Source organism: Canis lupus, chromosome 35 (assembly GCF_011100685.1).
Source record: "Canis lupus familiaris isolate Mischka breed German Shepherd chromosome 35, alternate assembly UU_Cfam_GSD_1.0, whole genome shotgun sequence".
Taxonomy (NCBI): Eukaryota; Metazoa; Chordata; class Mammalia; order Carnivora; family Canidae; genus Canis; species Canis lupus.
The window spans coordinates 12,651,661-12,669,087 of NC_049256.1; the positions used below are offsets into that span (position 1 = coordinate 12,651,661).

At 42.9% G+C, this 17,427-nt stretch overlaps 1 protein-coding gene across 1 annotated transcript in view; it reads right to left on the reverse strand.

Moving 5' to 3' along the window:
* The window catches only part of ADTRP (androgen dependent TFPI regulating protein), a 62,629-nt gene that overhangs the window by 43,029 nt on the left and 2,173 nt on the right, over positions 1-17,427 (reverse strand). The window contains exons 3-4 of the mRNA XM_038584178.1: positions 8,680-8,814; positions 6,995-7,096 (exon numbers count right to left, since the gene is read on the reverse strand). Of these exons, the coding sequence (XP_038440106.1) occupies positions 6,995-7,096; positions 8,680-8,814 (237 nt within the window). The remainder of the gene's footprint in view (positions 1-6,994; positions 7,097-8,679; positions 8,815-17,427) is intronic.

The window sequence follows — 17,427 nt, forward strand, 5'->3', positions numbered from 1 at the left end:
CGCCATTCATGGACTTAACTGGTATATCTCTACCAGAGGCACAGAATGAGTTATTTCCCAATATCATTTTCTGGTCTGTTGGTGGTCATATTTTCCTTCTGACATGAATCTAGCTTAGAGTAGAAAATTGCCAGAGAAGATTTTAGAATGTAATGATACAACAGATTTGAAGAAGGAGGAAGAGGCCTGAATCAAGGAAGGTAGGCAGATCATAGGTGGGAAATATAAGGAAACCAATTCTTCTCTGGAGTCTCCAGAAAGAATGCAGCTCTACTGATGTCTTGATCTTATCCCAGAAGACCCATTTTGATCTTCTGACCTCCAGAATTATACAATAATAAATTCGTGTTGTTCTAAGCCTTTAGGTGTATGTTACTTTGTTAAGCAGCAATAGGAAACTAATGCATACAGCATTACCAAGGCTCTGCCTCCTCTTGCCACCACTCCATCAAACTGCCCTTGTGCAAGTCACTGGAGAGTTCAATATCACTAAAGTCAATGGAAAATTCTAACTCAAGTCATCTTACAATGTCATCATACTTGACCTCTCAGTAGCTTTTGACATGCAATACTTCCTCTTTCTTGAAACATTTGTATGCTTGACTTCTGGGAGACAAAGGGTACTGGGCTTCCTCCTAACTCATGGGCACCTCCTCCTCAATCTCCTTGGTGACAATGCTCCTGCTCTCCCTTCCAGATACAGGAAATGGAATGTTTTCCATTTTTAAGGCTTTGTCCTGGGGGTATCTTTTCCAGTCTTACTTATTCCTTAGGTGGTCTTATTTAACTTGAAAAAGAATTATTATAATGAAGACAACCAAGTTTATGGCACCAGCCTGGAAATTTCCCCTATGCTTATATGTACACTTTGCCTCTTCTGCACCTTGAGTTTGTTGTCTAATAAGTATCTCAAACATGTCCAAGCAGAACAAAATTTCCTGTGGCTGCCTCCCTCACTTTATGCAAACCTCTCTGAAAATATCAGCTTAACATAGAGACATCCCCTCAACTACTCTGATTGCCTTATACCGTATAGACCCACAAGTCTACACACACACACACACACACACACACACACCATGCTGTCCGCTCACCTTGCTTTAGTTTTAGTTTTAGTACCTTCACTACCTGACATCATTAATTCTTTATTCATTTATTGCTTATTTTCTCCTCATCTTCTCTACTAGGATGTATACATTCTCCACAAGAACAGATTTATTTGGTTTGTTTGTTTTTGCATCCTTAGTGCCTAGAAGAGGGCCTGGTACACAGAAGGCACTGCCTCATGCTACAGTTAAATGTCTTGCTTATTATTATTATTATATATAATATATATTATATATTATTATACATATATTAGCTGGTTATATATTATATAAAAATAGAGATAATAATATTATGCAGGCTCCCTATATCATCTGACTTCCTCGCCAGCCTTCACTTTCTCTAAACCAGATTCATCCCAAAACTTAAAAACCAAATAAATATTCCTTCAAGTGATTGCTACATTCCAGTTGTCATCCGGCTTATCTGACTAAGATAACATTTGATAAGAATGGTGTCAATCAAGGTATGGTTTACAAAGGTATTTTTTGAGGAGAGCTTATTTCCAACTATCTTACTGTTTAAGAGCTACATGGTTTTTGTCAACTTTGAATTGAGTTCAAGTATCCTCCAACGGATCTCACTTACCACTCTATGTGTGAAATGGGCTGGGGCGCTCTATCAGCAGGACATATATCAGCTGGTGTCTTATGTCCTAAAGAAACAGAGGTGGATGGGAGGCAGAGTCTCCCATGGGAATCTTGACTAGGTCCCTCTTTTTTTTTTTTTTGGATGAGGACTTTCTGGGAAATAATAACGGGCGGGGGGGGGGGTTGTATTTTTTTACTGCCTCATATGTTCTCTCAAAGATACTGCAAAATACAACCTCTGTTTTTAGTATGTTAAAAGGCTGGGTGGGAATATATATATGTGTGGATGATGTAAAATATCTCTAGTTTAATCTTCTTGAGGTTAGAAAACCAACCTAGATTGTTCAAGTTGCCCCCAAGGAGAGTCAATCATTTCTCTTATCACTCCATAGATGTTTCTCTTATCTCTCCATAGAGATGAAAACAGCTCTATGTATATCAAAATGGCTTTTGAAAAATAAGTAATTCTTGATTTTGTCTTTTGGATTTGAACTGAGCATTAAAATCATCTGGGGGTCCTCTCTTCAAGTATATGCTCAGTTATGTCAGAAGATCTTAACCCAAGTCACGTAAATTGAATCTATAAATTCATGGATTTCCTGATTCACAAAAAGATTTATTCCCAAAGGCTGAAAAACATTGAGCTACCAATAGATGTCTAGATGGTCGATCTTCCCAGCTCAAAGGGATGGCTGGGATGGGGAATCAGGAAGGCATAGGGGGTAAGGTGATAATTTGTAACAACAAAGGCTGTCCCTTTGGTACTGACGTGCCCACAGATGATCTTCTTACTCATCAGAATTCTCCTACCTCTACTTAGCAGTCCAACTATGTCACAGCAGGCTTATGGGTAGGAGAGAAAAATCTGATATTGGGTCTGAATTTAGGGAGAGACAACATCTTGCATGCAATGAATGAGTAAGGAACTGAAAGGGGTAGAGTTTCACTCTCTCGACATTTTGACTCCTTTGGGAGGGCCCATTTTGACGTTTTGACTCCTTTGGGAGGGCCCAAAGGCCTTCTGGATTGCCTTCAGTCATGAACAACGTGTCAATCACAGCCAGGCCAGGACACAGGGGGCATAGAAGCCCTCCTCCTGTTCACATCATTCATTTGGCAACAATCACGCACTGCAGCATAACACCTTGTATAGCAATGTAGTATATTAGTATTGTTATTTTATTATTTCACTTTGTGTGTGCATACTAGGCTCAACCAGATTTAAGGGTGCTAGAAGCCAAAATCCTTGCCAAATATTGATCATGGTGCTACACACACAGTTGGTACTTAATTATTTTTTCAAATGAATAAATAAATGACAATGCATGAAATAACTAAGAAGCCGTATCTGGCACTTGCTCCACTTTAAAGAGTCAAGGTAAGGCCTGTCTTTTAAGAGCAGGTTATTTGGAAAATATTTCCATTAATATCATTGAAGGCTTTTCAGGTCTAATATTCTGTGACCATGGATTGAGAGTTTTATATGATGATAACATATATACGCCATCCTTGATACTTTATAAAGTGCTTGCACACATGTTCTCAATAACTATACTATTTTCAAAAGTAGAGGGGCTGAGGGGGTTCTCTGATCTATCTCAACTCTCCTTGGGGGCAACCTGAGCAATTTAGGTTGATTTCCAGAGGAATAAGTTCCCTAGCTCCCTTCGGGTTAGGATCTGATGGTTTCCTCAGTTACCGAGTCCTCTTCCTGCTATTTAAATCTGTCTGCTCTGGTTCTATGTTTAGTAGTCATTTAGTTAATACCTGGGGAGTTAATGTTTTCCTGGCAAAACCTGGAGAAATACTTTGCTGTTCTTCCCCTTCGTTCATGAAGACTGGAGAACTGCTTAGCAATGAAAGAGGCAGGTTGATCTACTTTAAATAAGGCAGCCTGGCTCTCATGGGAGTTCTTAGGGCACCAGTCAATGGCAGCCTGTAATGGTGAATGCAAATATCTCACTGATGTTACTATTTGGTTTGAAAAAAAAAAGCAAGGGTAGAAAAATGTCCATTAGAGATGACAGTCAACTTTGAATGTCCCTAATTCAATAATGAGTCTCCAATGAGCTAGAAGGATCAGGCTGGGAGAGTTCCAAAGACCTGATGAATCATGAAGGTTTTAGAACCACACTGTGTCAAAGAGGAGAGTGTTACTTCTTAATTTGACAAATACTACTCATAAAACCCAGGCCAACATCACAAATGGCAACAGGAAAGATATTCCAAATCTAAGGCTAGAATAGCAAACATAAGTACTGTTGTAAAATGAAAGAATCTTTTAGGCAAGTGCGACACTGGCTATAGACAGGAATAATCCTTATATTATGGAAGAAAAAAGGAGGGGATTCCTCTTAGAGCAGGGCCAGCCACAAACAGAGGCAACTAGCATGAAATGTCCTGCCTGACTGCCCATCATCACTTTGCCTGCCACAGTGGTAGTTTCCAGGTATTCACTCCTTTGGGTTGTCATGAAAGGACAGTATTAGAATGTAGAGTTGACAAACTGACTCAGTAGTAGCTATTTCCATATTCTTTCATACTGGTATCCAAGAAATTAGCCTTGAGGCAACAGACCAGAGGGATTTAATAGGAAGCACAGAAAATGTGCAGAGTAAGGGATGCAATCTGGGAAAGAGGGATGGGATGCAGTCTTGAAGATGCTGGGTTTGGAGCAGAACAAAAGGAAGCATGGAAATTTAGAGGTGACCATGTTACCAGGCACCCAATGCCAGTTTTGGTGATGCTGACATTTTTCCATAATGGCTCTGTTGGGAGTTTCTCCAATTAAATGAACAGAAACACAGAAGAGTCTGCGTCTGACCCGTGGGAGTTTGCTTCCTCCTCTCCTCTTTGTCACCAGTGTCACTCCCCCATCGACTCTGGCCCTTTCTCTCTAAAGGATTTACTTGGTTGACCATGGGACAAGGAGCAGAGTCAACAGAAACCCTCAGATGGTGAAGGCACAAAAATATCTTAAGACCCTCGTTGTACAATATCTGCCTTGCTAATTAGTTCACAGATATGATGTACATTGTCCAATTATCTGCTTCCAAAATTACCAAAAATCCATATGGCTGTTTAGCAAGGTCACAAATGCTGGGCATCACTATTACAACTGTTTGAAAGAAATCCAACTTAACTTCTATGTGGAAAATGGAACCCTAGAGAGGTAGGAAGCTTGTAATGGTTATAAGAAAACTCCTACAAGAGCTCACAAAGCCAAGAAAAAGGTGTTCGATATAGGTGTTTGGATCCAAATAGAAGACACTTCCTACGCTCTGCCTTAGTAACATCTTAGTAACATCTAGTTCAGTCACTTGTCCCAAATCACTTCATTTTCTTAAGCCAAGTTTTGGCTTATTACCATACAGATGGGGATTCTGGATTTCTTTTTTTTAAGTGAGAATTCTCACTTTGCTATGTTAATCAAGCAGAGTGACATTCTTTTTGATTGCCTGGTGAATTATGAAACCAGATCAAACTACAAATTTTGCACTTATTGTAACAAAAAGCAACGAAGAGTGAGTTAGACTTGGATTTCAATCCAACTGTCCCGTTTATGAGCTTGGTAGCCCCAGGCAAATCACTGAACCTCTCTGAGCATTTTATTTTTTTCTAATTATAAAAAGGAGGATATGGTTGTCCTCTAAATAAACTTGTGTGAATTAAATGAGCTCGTGTTTGAGGAGCAAGCTTAGCACAGCAATTAGTGCCATTGAAAAGCAGGAATATTCCCTACATGTGTGTCTCAGATTAATGTTAATGGGAATTTGGGAAAGTGAGGAGGTGGTCTGAGCAAAAGAAGGTGGTGGGAGGGGTCCCTGAGAGGAGGGACTTATAGTTTTTGGTCCTGAACTCTGAGTTAGATCAGAACTTGGCTATCTTTGTCAATAATCAGTATCTCACTGAGTACATATTTCAAGTGAAAGTACAAAAATAAATAGATAAATAATAAATAAATAATAAATAAATAAAATGAAGGTACGTTTTTCTGGAGGCAGGGCACATGAGGGGGTGTAGACTTAGTGGAGTTTCTTTTCCAAATTGGTAATCATGTGAGTTTCATTTTCTTTCTTGTGATGTCCCCTGTTTTTTTAAATGTCATTTGCTTTGCAGAATCCAAGACCTTCTGAACTCCAGACTAGTGTGAAAATGCACTTGTAAATATTGAGAAGCTGAGCTAGGACTTTGAATGACTCCTGCATATATGCAGTGCCAATGACTCAGACCTCCTTTTTCATCCAAAACAGGGCCACCCGTGTGCCAGCACTGCTTGTCCAGCTCATTGTTACTGGCATTCAGATACCAGGGACCTGAATCTCTCAGAACAGGTTTTGTTTACTCTTCAACCCCTCAAAAATAAACATGTGAATAAAAAACCAAATGGGAATAAATCCATAGAGACAGATAAAGAATGAGTGCATTTGTGATGAATGGTCTTAGAAATGTATTAGCTAAATTGCTGCTGATAAGCTAGGAGATGTTCTTTGGGTGTTGGGATGGATTTTTTTTAAAGGTGGCTTGACTTCTTTCCTAGATCAGAATTTTATTTTATTTACTTTTTTTAAAGATTTTATTTATTTATTCATGATAGTCACAGAGAGAGAGAGAGAGAGAGAGAGAGGCAGAGACACAGGCAGAGGGAGAAGCAGGCTCCATGCAGGGAGCCCGACATGGGATTCGATCCCAGGTCTCCAGGATCGCGCCCTGGGCCAAAGGCAGGCGCCAAACTGCTGCGCCACCCAGGGATCCCTAGATCAGAATTTTATTATATGTTATTCACTGAAGACTACAGCTGACAAGAAGTTGCCTGTCCTTACTATTGGGTGTTTTTCAATGACTTTAGAAGCAACTTACAATAAATGTTGCCTGGACATCACCTCTACTTGCAGTGACTCCAATTATAATAGCTGTTTTTGTTCATTTTGTATCCTCACTGTGCTCCTTTTTTTTTTTTTTAAGATTTTATTTATTTAGAGAGAGTGCAAACGAGTGGGGGCAAGTGGGGAGAGACAAGGAGAGAGAGAATCTCAAGCAGATTTCCCAACATGGAACTCGATCTCACGACCCTTAGATCATGACCTTAGCCAAAATCAGGAGTCAGATGCTCAACTGACTGAGCCACCCTGGCATCCTCTTAGAGTACTCTTTAAATAAACAGTGATGGGATTGAGAGGGAGGAGTGAACAGGATGCTGGGGAATGAGAAGTTTGGAAATGTAAATAAAGCATTTTGGAGTTCTCAGTACAGAAGCTGATGCCATCTCTGTTCAGTTACTGAATTTGCCCTTTACTCACCATTGCATGATTCAGCCATACTGGAAAGATACCATCTAGGGCCTTAGGGTAAACAAGCTCTCGATCATAAAGAAAGAGGATCCAGAATGACAAAAATACAAACTGGAAAATAAAATACAAAAATAGCGTCATTAAGTTTGTTTTCCATAGAACTTTCTAAGTTAACCAAGGAAACGTGGCAAAATAAAAATAGATACAATCAGTTTTAAAGATATCCTATAGACACATCATAGAAATGTAAAATGAAGACAACCTTCCTGACTATTGAATTAATTGCTATGTCCACTCTCTGGGGATTCCAGAGAATTGGGAATCAATTATTTGTCCTTGTGGCAGACAGGGAGGATATAGATAAACAGGATTCACAGACCATTAAGTCATTTTATTTTAACCAATGACCTCTCTAGTCTAAGCTTTCACCGGGAGTACTGAGATCAGCCACATTGGGGTGGTTTGAGTCTTACACTTCCTTGCCTACCCTCTAAGTAGGCATGGCAAGGAGACACAGGGACACTGGGGGAGGGCAGAAGAGACAAGCTCCCAGGATAATCAGAAGCTAGTTAATGAGAGTTGTATCTCCCCCTTGCTCAGAGCTTTGGAAGGATCCTCATCTGCTCATGCCCCTTGGCTGTCTTGTCAAAGTGTCTGTCCTCTGTGTTACAAAGTCAATGTAAAGGTGGGGAGAAAAATCACCATTAATTTTCTAATTTTCCTATCTTCTTAAATTCCAAAGGCTCAATTTCTAAGCCTTAAAAAAATGAACAAACTCCATTGTGGCTAAAAACCGGGCCTTTAGATTTATGGGGGTGGAGGGAGAGGTATCCTGCGAAGTACAACTGGAATGCCAGGACTTGCTCTGTTATCTGAGAACTTGTCAGTGTTTGGGCAGTTTCATTTTGCACTTAGGTTTGAAGTTTCAATACTATAGGGTGCAGGACAAGGACAGGCAGAGGGAGGCAGTCATTTCTAAGCATAGGCAGTGCTGGGCAGCCGACAGGCTTCATCCCAATTTGTTTCCATTCTAACCAATGAATGAAAACAGGAGCAATGTCATCGAGACGTGGGCAGTATCAGCAAATCCACTTTCTGTCGCTGGCAGATGTCGTGCTTCTTTCCAGTGTCCATTCATTCAACAAAATGAATGAGGCACTCGCTGTGCACCCCACACTAGATATTTTGGACAGACTGTCTTGCTCTCTCCCCAATTGTCTTTTCCATGAGCCAACTCTGAAGTTCTCATACCCCCCCCCGCCGCCCTTTTTTATGGTTTCCACTTGTAGAAGTAACATATGCTCATTGTAGCAAGTAAAAGAAGATGTATAAAAGGAAAAATGACTCATCTGTCTCCCCAGCACCCTGCATTCCCAAGACTCTGATGGAGCCAAGGCTATCTTAGTTGTAGCTTGATTAAGAAAGATCCTTCAAACTTCCCCATTAGACATCCATAAGGATCTCGAATCAAATGTTTACAAAGATAAAAAGGCAGTGATAATTCTGGTCAGTAATGAGCCTTATTTCTTGATGACACTGGGCAACATGGTGCGGTCCTCAGACAAGACATTCATGCAAATGCAGTTGCTCAGGTTCCCAATAATCAGCACCTGAACAGCCTTGCTACCCAGGAGAAGTGTTGTTCATTTAAATGGACAAGTGTATTCTATTACTAACACATCTTTGTGACTTACTGTGGAGATTGGAAAAGCCAGCGTGGTAAAAAGCAGGTCTCTGAAGGTGGTCATGAACTTAATGTCTTTCTCTCCCTTAATTCTTTTTAGCACATCTTCCATGCAGGCGACCCCGAAGAAAATGGCCTGCAAGAGCTAAATTCATTACAACAAATGAGGGCATTTTCATTTGCTTTAATTAATACATTCTTCACTGACGTAAAGCTCCATCCCTCTGGGAGCAATGTTGATTTGAGAAGGAGGGGGCTGTTGGCTGTGTTGGTTGAGATCCAATTTAAGGGCTGGTCTTCCAGCTCAGTGGGCCCTGACCTTGCTCACTAAAACTGATTGAGTAAAGTCGTTTAGGGGATAATAATGTGTACAGTATTTAGTGTAATGGACTCAAGCTAAAATGGAAACAAAATAAAGAGTCAGCTTAAAAGGAGAATGTAATGAGATAGATACCTTAGCTGCACGGAGGTGGGCAAAACCAAATAAACAAGACAAGGGCAAAGAGCCAGACACAATGGTGGACATGTTCTGACATCTTCCCAGGAAGAAAAAAAAAAAAATGTTAAATGCCCGGTGCTGCAATCTCATTAAAGAAGCCGGAATCAGGGTCGAGAGCACCACAAAGGAGCTCTGTGCTCTCGAGGGAGATGCACAAAATGGTGTCTTGCTTACCTGAGGGAGAAGCCAATGTCCTTCTTTGATTGAAACAGGGTACCTGAAGCCCTTGCAAAGAAAATCTGGCAAAGGGAGTGATTTAAACCCACAGGGATAGGGCAAGCCAGGGGCTCTGTTCATCACTAAGTACCATGAGATCCTTGAGGTGAGGAAAAAGAGAAGTAAGGCCTTTTTCCGGGAAGTAAGACCAGATAAAGGCAAACTTTGCCCATTCTTACTCTTTTGCACAAACCTATGGCTTCTGATTGAAAGCTTCGTAGGTCACAATATAGAATTAGGGTTGGTTTTAAACTGTGCTTGCATTAGATCTCATCCTATTTCTTGAAAGCTCTGGGTTGGTACAAAAGGGGCAGTCAGGACTCTAAGTGTATGAGTTCTGGAACCTACGGCATTGCTTTCATGATGGATCAAGTTGGCTGTTGAGAAATGACCTCTGAGGTCTGGACTCCCAGAAAAAAAAGTTCTAGCAGAGTTAGCCGTCTGCCACTCTAGCCTGAGAGGGTGGGTGAGGGAGGATCCAGAGGTGAATTAGGTCAGTGACATGCCCGGCTGGGTCCTCAGACCAGCAGCACCAGTGTCACCCCAAAACTTGTGAGAAATACAAGACCTCAGCCCCACTCAACTATAGGATCAGAATCTTTGGGAGCAGAGTCCAGGAACTTATTAACAAACTCTCCAGGTGATCCTTATATATGCTAAAGTTCTGGAATCACTCACTGGATTAGACATAAATTTATCACTGAAAATTCCTACTGACTACTCAAAGCTATGATAACGGACTTTCATTGATTTCTTGTTATGTGCCAGGCACTGATCTAGGTTTTTAATTTCTCATAATAACCTTAGGTAAGTCCTATTATCATGCTCTCTCACAACCCACTTTACAGATAAGAAAACTGAGGCACAGAGACATGAACAAACTTGCCTCAAGTCTCATGGTTGGTGAATGGGGATTTGAAACCCAGTCTGGTTCTTGAGTCAGACTTTAAAAAAAAAGTCGGGTTTCTAAGAACAATTCAGATAAAGCACTGTGGGCGGTTGGAAGAAAGACAAGTATCTCCAGGTGGGAGACTTAAAAATGACTTTGAAAAATACTGATGTCCAATTTTCAACCTATGCCCCCAGAGACTCTAATTTCCTGGGGGTGTGGCCTGGACTTCAGAATTTTTAAAAATCCTCCCAGGTGCTGCTAATTGAGACAGCTAGGGTGGAAAGCCACTTACCTAGAGGAGCTTCCATTTGGACATTTGGATCTGGCCTTCCCAAGAGAGTGGAGATCCAGGGAGGGAACCTTTCTGATGGGATGAGCTTGGAGAAAGAGAGAGAGAGAGAAAGAGAGAGAGGTGGAAAGTGAGGGGCAAGACCCCTCAACTAAGGGTCATGAGGGGGCAAAGGGGGCAGCAAGGTAGCAAAGAATGATCAGATGGTAGCAAACTGAGAAAGGTACGAGAGCCTCATGGTCCCTGAAGGGAGGAAGAAGCTTTGAGTCAGAAGGGTGGTTCCAGAGAGGGGTGGGCAACAGTTTTGACATGAAGAGGTGGCCACCCCAATACTCGTCATCAACTTTTGACATTCGGCCCCCAGGCTGCAGAATTTGGAGCAGTCTTTTGCACATGGATGATAGAGGAAGTGGCCTCCTCCCACCACTCCCCCAACCCCTGCCCCAACTGGAGCAGCTCTCCTCTCACCCCAGGTTTCACTTCCAGCTGTTCAGGCCACAGCAGGCAGCTGCTTTAGTTAGGAAGGACAGGCATGGGGCCTAGGCCCCAGCGAAGAGGCCTGCACTCTTCTATCAACATAGCAATTAATCACGTACTGAGCACTGAGAGCCTGCCAGGGTTTCTGTCTTTGGGGAGAGGCCGCCTCCACCCAGCATGTGAAGTCCATGTGACTGCTTTCCTTAGCAAGAGCGTCCCAGAGTCACCATGAATCAAGCTCATCCTAACTTTCTCTGACTTCTCCCAGTCAAAAATGTGGAAATTGGATTAGGGGAGAACACATTACTCAGAGCCTCCCCGGCTCCCCCTTCATCAATACAACTTTTCCCCATGCCTCAAACTTGCCGACACCTCTCCCTGCCCAGCCCTCCAGCCCTCCAGCCCCGCCCCCATCCCCACCCCCTCACACGTATATGCCAACTGTGTGCATCTTGTCCCCACTGATCTCAATGTGCATTGACATGCCATCATCTGTATCAACAAGGAATATTTGTGGAGCCCTCACAAAGGAGCTCAGGAGGGAGGCGCTAGGGTGTTGCCAAGAGAAATAAATAAGCCAGAACTAGGGCAGAGAGGAGCTGTGCAGCAGAGCTGGAGGGCAAGGAGAGGGAGGTGCTATGAGCTCAATCAATGGGGAGCCTTCTTGGAGGGCCTCAAGGACAGGCTGGTATCAGCTCACCCAATGTGACAGGGTCTGCTCATTCCCTCGGGACAATACAATGAAATGTCTATAAAAACAAGCACAGAAAGGACAGCCAAGGGAGAAAATGGTAGCTATCAGAGACTGAACTGGGTCCCCCACACCCCCCTCCCAATTCTTATGTTGGAGTTTATAACCCTCAGTGTGTGTGGTTGGAGATAGGGTCTTTAAAGAAGTAAAAAAGCTAAAATGAGGTCAGTAAGGGTGGGTCCTAATCCAATATGATTGGGGTCTTTCTCTGAAGAAGAAACTAGGACATAGACAACACGACGAGTGAAGCAGGACCATGTGAAGACGTGAGGAGAGGAAGGTGGCCGTCTGCAAGCCAAGGAGGGGGCCTCAACAGAAACTGACCCTACTGATTCCTTGATCTTGGACTTTTAGCCTCTGGAACTATGAGAAAATAAATTTCTGTTAAGCCATCCAGTCTGTAGTGCTTTGCTATGGCAGTAAGAGCAGACCAACACAGTAGAGCATTAAGATAGCAACAACCAGCCTTCTTTTAAGAATCTTACAAAATGACTGTCATTTACATTTTTCAACTATTTTGGCTGCCCAGGAGAGCAGAGCTAATGCTATCCTCTCGATTAGGGTTTATTTCAGAGCTACTGCTCTGTGATTTATCTCCTACCAATTCTTTTCTAAGTTTGTTTTTTCTTTATGCCTTTTTCTGAAATGCTGCTGGTCTAAGTTTGTTAGCTGGCTTCCGTGTTTGCTGCTAGCTAACAAATTTACCACCTGGGAAGGCTGAATTACATTTTTTATAAGTAGTGCAATTTAAGAAACCATCGCTAAAGGAAATTTTGTTTTTACATTCACGTGTCATCACAAATTCACAAAAATCTTGAAATTATGGAAACTTCGCCTTTCTAAGTCATCGTGTTAATTTCTTTGCCTGTAAGCCAGAACCTTCTTCAACTATCTCATGGAATGAGAATTTCTTCTATTTAAAAAATAATTCCAGAGAGGGAGATTCCACAAGTTTCCTGAACAAGACATTACAGATCTTATTGGATGAGTCAAGTCATCCAACGCCCAGCCCAGCTCTGTGCCTGACTCGAACAGGCTGGGACTTTCTTAGGTCTTGCCTTCAAAATGATGCAAGACTTGCAGTGGGAGATGACTCCAGAATAAAACAGCAAACGGAGACCAATTGTGGTGGGTATTTTAAATAACTGCTGCGATGATGAGGGTATTGGTATTTGGGGACAGGTAGAGGAGACCTTTGCTAAAATAGATCTGCACTATATATAATAGACTGTTTCAAGCATCATTTATGTGCATTTAGCTTACATAAGAAATTGAGATAAAAAAAAACATAGAAGAAATGATATGAAGAATATAAACTGGCATGAAGAGGAGGGGGAAAAAAAGAAACCACTAACACTGAAAGACAGGTTGGAAGAAGAATTCTAAGAATGCTCATCCAGGGCTGCATAGCTGCTGATGACTGGCCTCAGAGTAACAGCAGGATGGCTGTGGGGAGACTCCCTTACATGTGGGATGGGGTTCCCTAAAAAGTGCTTCAGACCAGGTAGACCCATGTTCTGGTCATTTATTCATGCAATCAACATTCACAGGGTGCCTGTTAAGGTGCCAGAAACTCGGAAACTATTACACATAGTACAGGCCAGGGCAGACTCTGTTCTCACATGTTTTTATTCGGAAGAAGAGAGGATAAAGAGGAGGAAGAGCCTTTTCTGTATGTTTACTATTTTACATCATGTAGGTCAGGTTCCTTGGGAAACAGAACCAGATTCTTAGATCTGCCTGTAGAGTGTTCACTGAGGCGTACTCTTGAAACAACTGTGAGAGAGAGGGAAGGAGGAGGTGGGAGCAGGACTGAGCAGCAGGAAAAGATGAAAGATAATGCAGTTGCATGGAATCAGCTGGTCCCCAAAGGAGCTCTAGAGCTGAGCTGGCTCTTCAGAATTGTCCTAGAGCCCAGCCTTTCTACTCCAAATCAACTAGTCATTGGATGAAGCCAACCCAAGGAGAGCCCCAAGCCTTGTCGAGACAGCTCCCTTCTGCTAAGGGCATTTCTGGGACAGGACCTCAGCTATGAGTCATCAGCAGCCAACACTCCTCCCAGGAAGTGGGGCATGAATACCTTGATGCTGGGGACATTGGGGATTCTGGGGGCCCCATCCCAGGATCCACTCCATATGAAGATACTGAGGCTCAGAGATGTTAGGTAACTCACGATCACACAGCAAGTGAACGGCAGAACCAGGAATCCCCCCTCCCCTCATCCCCAGCAGCCTGGCTCCAAAGGCTGAGTTTTCAATCACCGAGCTCTATATGGTGCGTGAAGAGCCTACCAAAACATCGTGGGTTCAGTAAGTTAGTTATTTTATTTTGGGTGCTGGTGGTGACAATTTCCTGCCATCAGTTCTCATCCTTTCAGCCAACTGAGAGCTGAAAACCGTGGGCTTAAGCATTTTTTGTGAATAGACAGTTAAGTGTGTTTCTGACTCTGTTGAGCTTAAGGGTTCCACAGAGTAATGTATTAACCTGATGATGGAAATTAAAGGTTGGCCTCAAGTGAGTCCTGTAACATAAATGGATCCTCTTCTCATTATTCTTGAGCTGCATTTGGAGTTTGGGCCAATGGAGGGTCCTGAAGGATTTCTCTTTCCCTGGCCCTGCTCTGCCATCTCTAAGGACCTATGTGATGAAGTTGCTGTTGTCAGGGTGACAGCCTGAAGAAAATGAGGTCAGAGATGCAGGAGGCTTGGACAACTTCATGAAAAATGGAGGGTAAGGTCATGTCTCTGTCGGTTAAGGGGGGAGGGGCCCACCTAGAATCTCCCTTGGAGATCCCAGTTATGTGGCACAACGTTTCAGGAGGAACTTTATTTTAAAAAGAGGAAAACCCGACAACCTGCATAAAGCCAACAAGCTCAATTGTAGCTAAAAGTCCCCTCCAACCTCCACCTCCCAGTTTATGTACCCTGAGGTCAGGGGCAGTCCCTGGATGGAAATGGAGTTGATAGGAGGGGACACAATATTTGTGGAAGTCTCAGGCACTGGAAGCCTGAGCTGACAGGAGCAACCTGAGGATGTCCACAGCACTGCCATGTCTCCACACCCAGCTTCAGGGGGTTCCCCATTCGGCACGACTCACTCTTCTCTGCTTGAGCCTGCCAACTCTACTCCCAAGACTGCCCCAGTGCCTGCAGCCTGTACCTGCACAGCTAACAGTGGCTCCACAGTGGCCAACTGCTGGCTGGGAAGCTGGAACATGCACCCTGCAGAAGGAGATAACCAGCAGTGAGCTGGGTGGGTGACCCTTGCCTGGATCCATGACCCACCAACTGATATCCCACTAAATCACTTTGTCCTCTGCATGACCTCCAGTCAAAGGTGAGATGACTAGAAGCTCACCACCACCTCCCTATCTTCTCTCTTCATCATCCAGTGTGTGTAGCATTCTGAGAGCTTCCTGCATGTTGAGTCATGCATCCTTATGGCCATTTTGTGATGACTGCTTTTATTTCTATTTGGCAGATTTGGAAACATGAAGTACCTAGCCCAGGATCAGAGCCCCTGGAGATGGTAGAGCTGAGATGCCATCCCAGAGACTCATAACCCTAGAGCTCATGCTTATAACCATGGGGCTACACAGCATCTCCCTCCCAACAGAGAATTGACTGCCTCTTCCCTGGGGTTGACATATTCCCTCATTAGGCTCAAACTCACTTCTCCCTCACTTTTCTTTACTCTTCTCAGGCACTAGGCAGGCACTGGCCACTGTGACCAAATCTCAGTGGCACCCTTCCCACTCTACCCCCTGCCACCAATGCTGTGTGCCTTCCCTTTGAAAGCCCTATGAAGCTTCAGGAGGAAAATGGGGATGATCAGAATGTTGATCTGCACTAAGGTGAGTTGTGCTCTTGAAATGAGGCATAACTGATATTCAGCCAAATAAAAATTAAAGCTGTTGAAAGATAGGGTGGTAAATTTCCTGGAAAGCAGGTCAGGGTACTGACTTCAACAAGTTTAAATACACTTACTAGTATTACAGCAAGTTATGGACTTAATCATTAGGAAACAGAACCATTAAATCAACCCATGATACCTCAAGAGCAAGAAATGTTAAGGCCCAGAATCTCACCTTAAGTATCATATTTGGAATCTATATACTTTTTAAAGATTTTATTTATTCATTTGAGAAGAGAGAGAGAGCACAGTTTGGGGAGGGAAAGGGAGAAGCAGACCCCCCACTGAACAGGAAGCCCCGCTCAGGGCTCAATCCCAGGACCCTGAGGGTCATAACTTGAGTTGAAGACAGATGCTTAACTGTCTGAGTCACCCAGGTGCCCTGAAATCTATCTTTAAATTGATCCCCTGAAACACAGTCAACCCATCTTCACCAACTAGAAAACTTTGCATTAAGTCATACTTTCAAGATGACACCTAACAGCCAGGAAAGGAAACAGCCACAGGTGAGTCCCTTTCTGTTTGTTTCAAGAGCCAAAAGATGTCAGAAGAGATAATAGTGCTCAAGAAGGCAGAAAACACTGAAGGTCAAGTGCAGTCAACCTACCAAGTTGCTCAGTTTTTCTTCTGGGGGTCCTCCTCGCCAGCTACTAGGGCAACTACAATGAAGAATCATAGAATGTCAGGAGACAAAACTCCTGCTTTAGAGCCATTTACATGTTAAGACTCACTTGTGGGTGGAAATGAGAAAATAATACTATACATAAATTACGTAAATAAGCAGAGACTGAGAGATGCTGTAAAAACTCAGGGAAAGGAAAAATAAAAGTGGGTTGGAGTTGGTCAGCAGAGATTCTAAGGAAAACATGGGATTTCAGATGGTCCATGGCAAGGCAGTGGAGAGGCAAGAAGGTCTTCCATCCAAAGATGGCATGAACATGGGTAGGGAGGTGATGGCAAGAAGCCTAGAGACGGCTGCTGGAGAAAACACAGGCCTTCCTGAGGAAGAGACCATCTTTTCTGGGAAGAATAGGGCCTGAGGGCTGAGTGGACATGTGAGCTCTTAAGTCAGGAGTGTGCAATTACTTCTATAAGGTAGGAGAAAGCCACTGTGGCTTCTTGAATAGCAGAACCATCCTGGGCAAGCAAGCTCCTGATGTTTATAACAAAACCAAATCCAACCCAGTACTTTGGGAAGATTAATCTGAAACCTGAGAGATAAAGGGATATATGGTTAACAAGAGGGCGATATAGAGATCATCTCATTACCCAGGTACAAATTAATAATTGCCTGTCATATGGGATAGTAAGACTGAAGAAAAATGAACCTAAGGGAGAAAAAACAAAACAAAACAAAACATAGGATTTGGTAGCTGATTCACCAGGGAAGAGAAAAAGAGATTAATGTTCGGAAAGAATAGTCTTTGACAAGATAAATGGCTTTTTCCATTCTTGGAAATATGAGGGCTCTGGGGCATGGAACTGAGAATGAGAAAGTCAGGGAGCCAGTTCGTGGGAGTAGGTGGTAAGTCTGTTCTCAGCCACGCTTACTGTGAGGTGGGACATCCATACTGGAATTTGGATTAGATTCCATCAGCAGTCCTGGCTATTGGCACTCTGCCTTTTCATTGACTTTTTAAATATAAAGCCAATAGATAGACAAAGCTGAGGTTTTTACTACATTATTCAAGCTCCACAAAAGCATTTCTTTGTGGTTTTCTA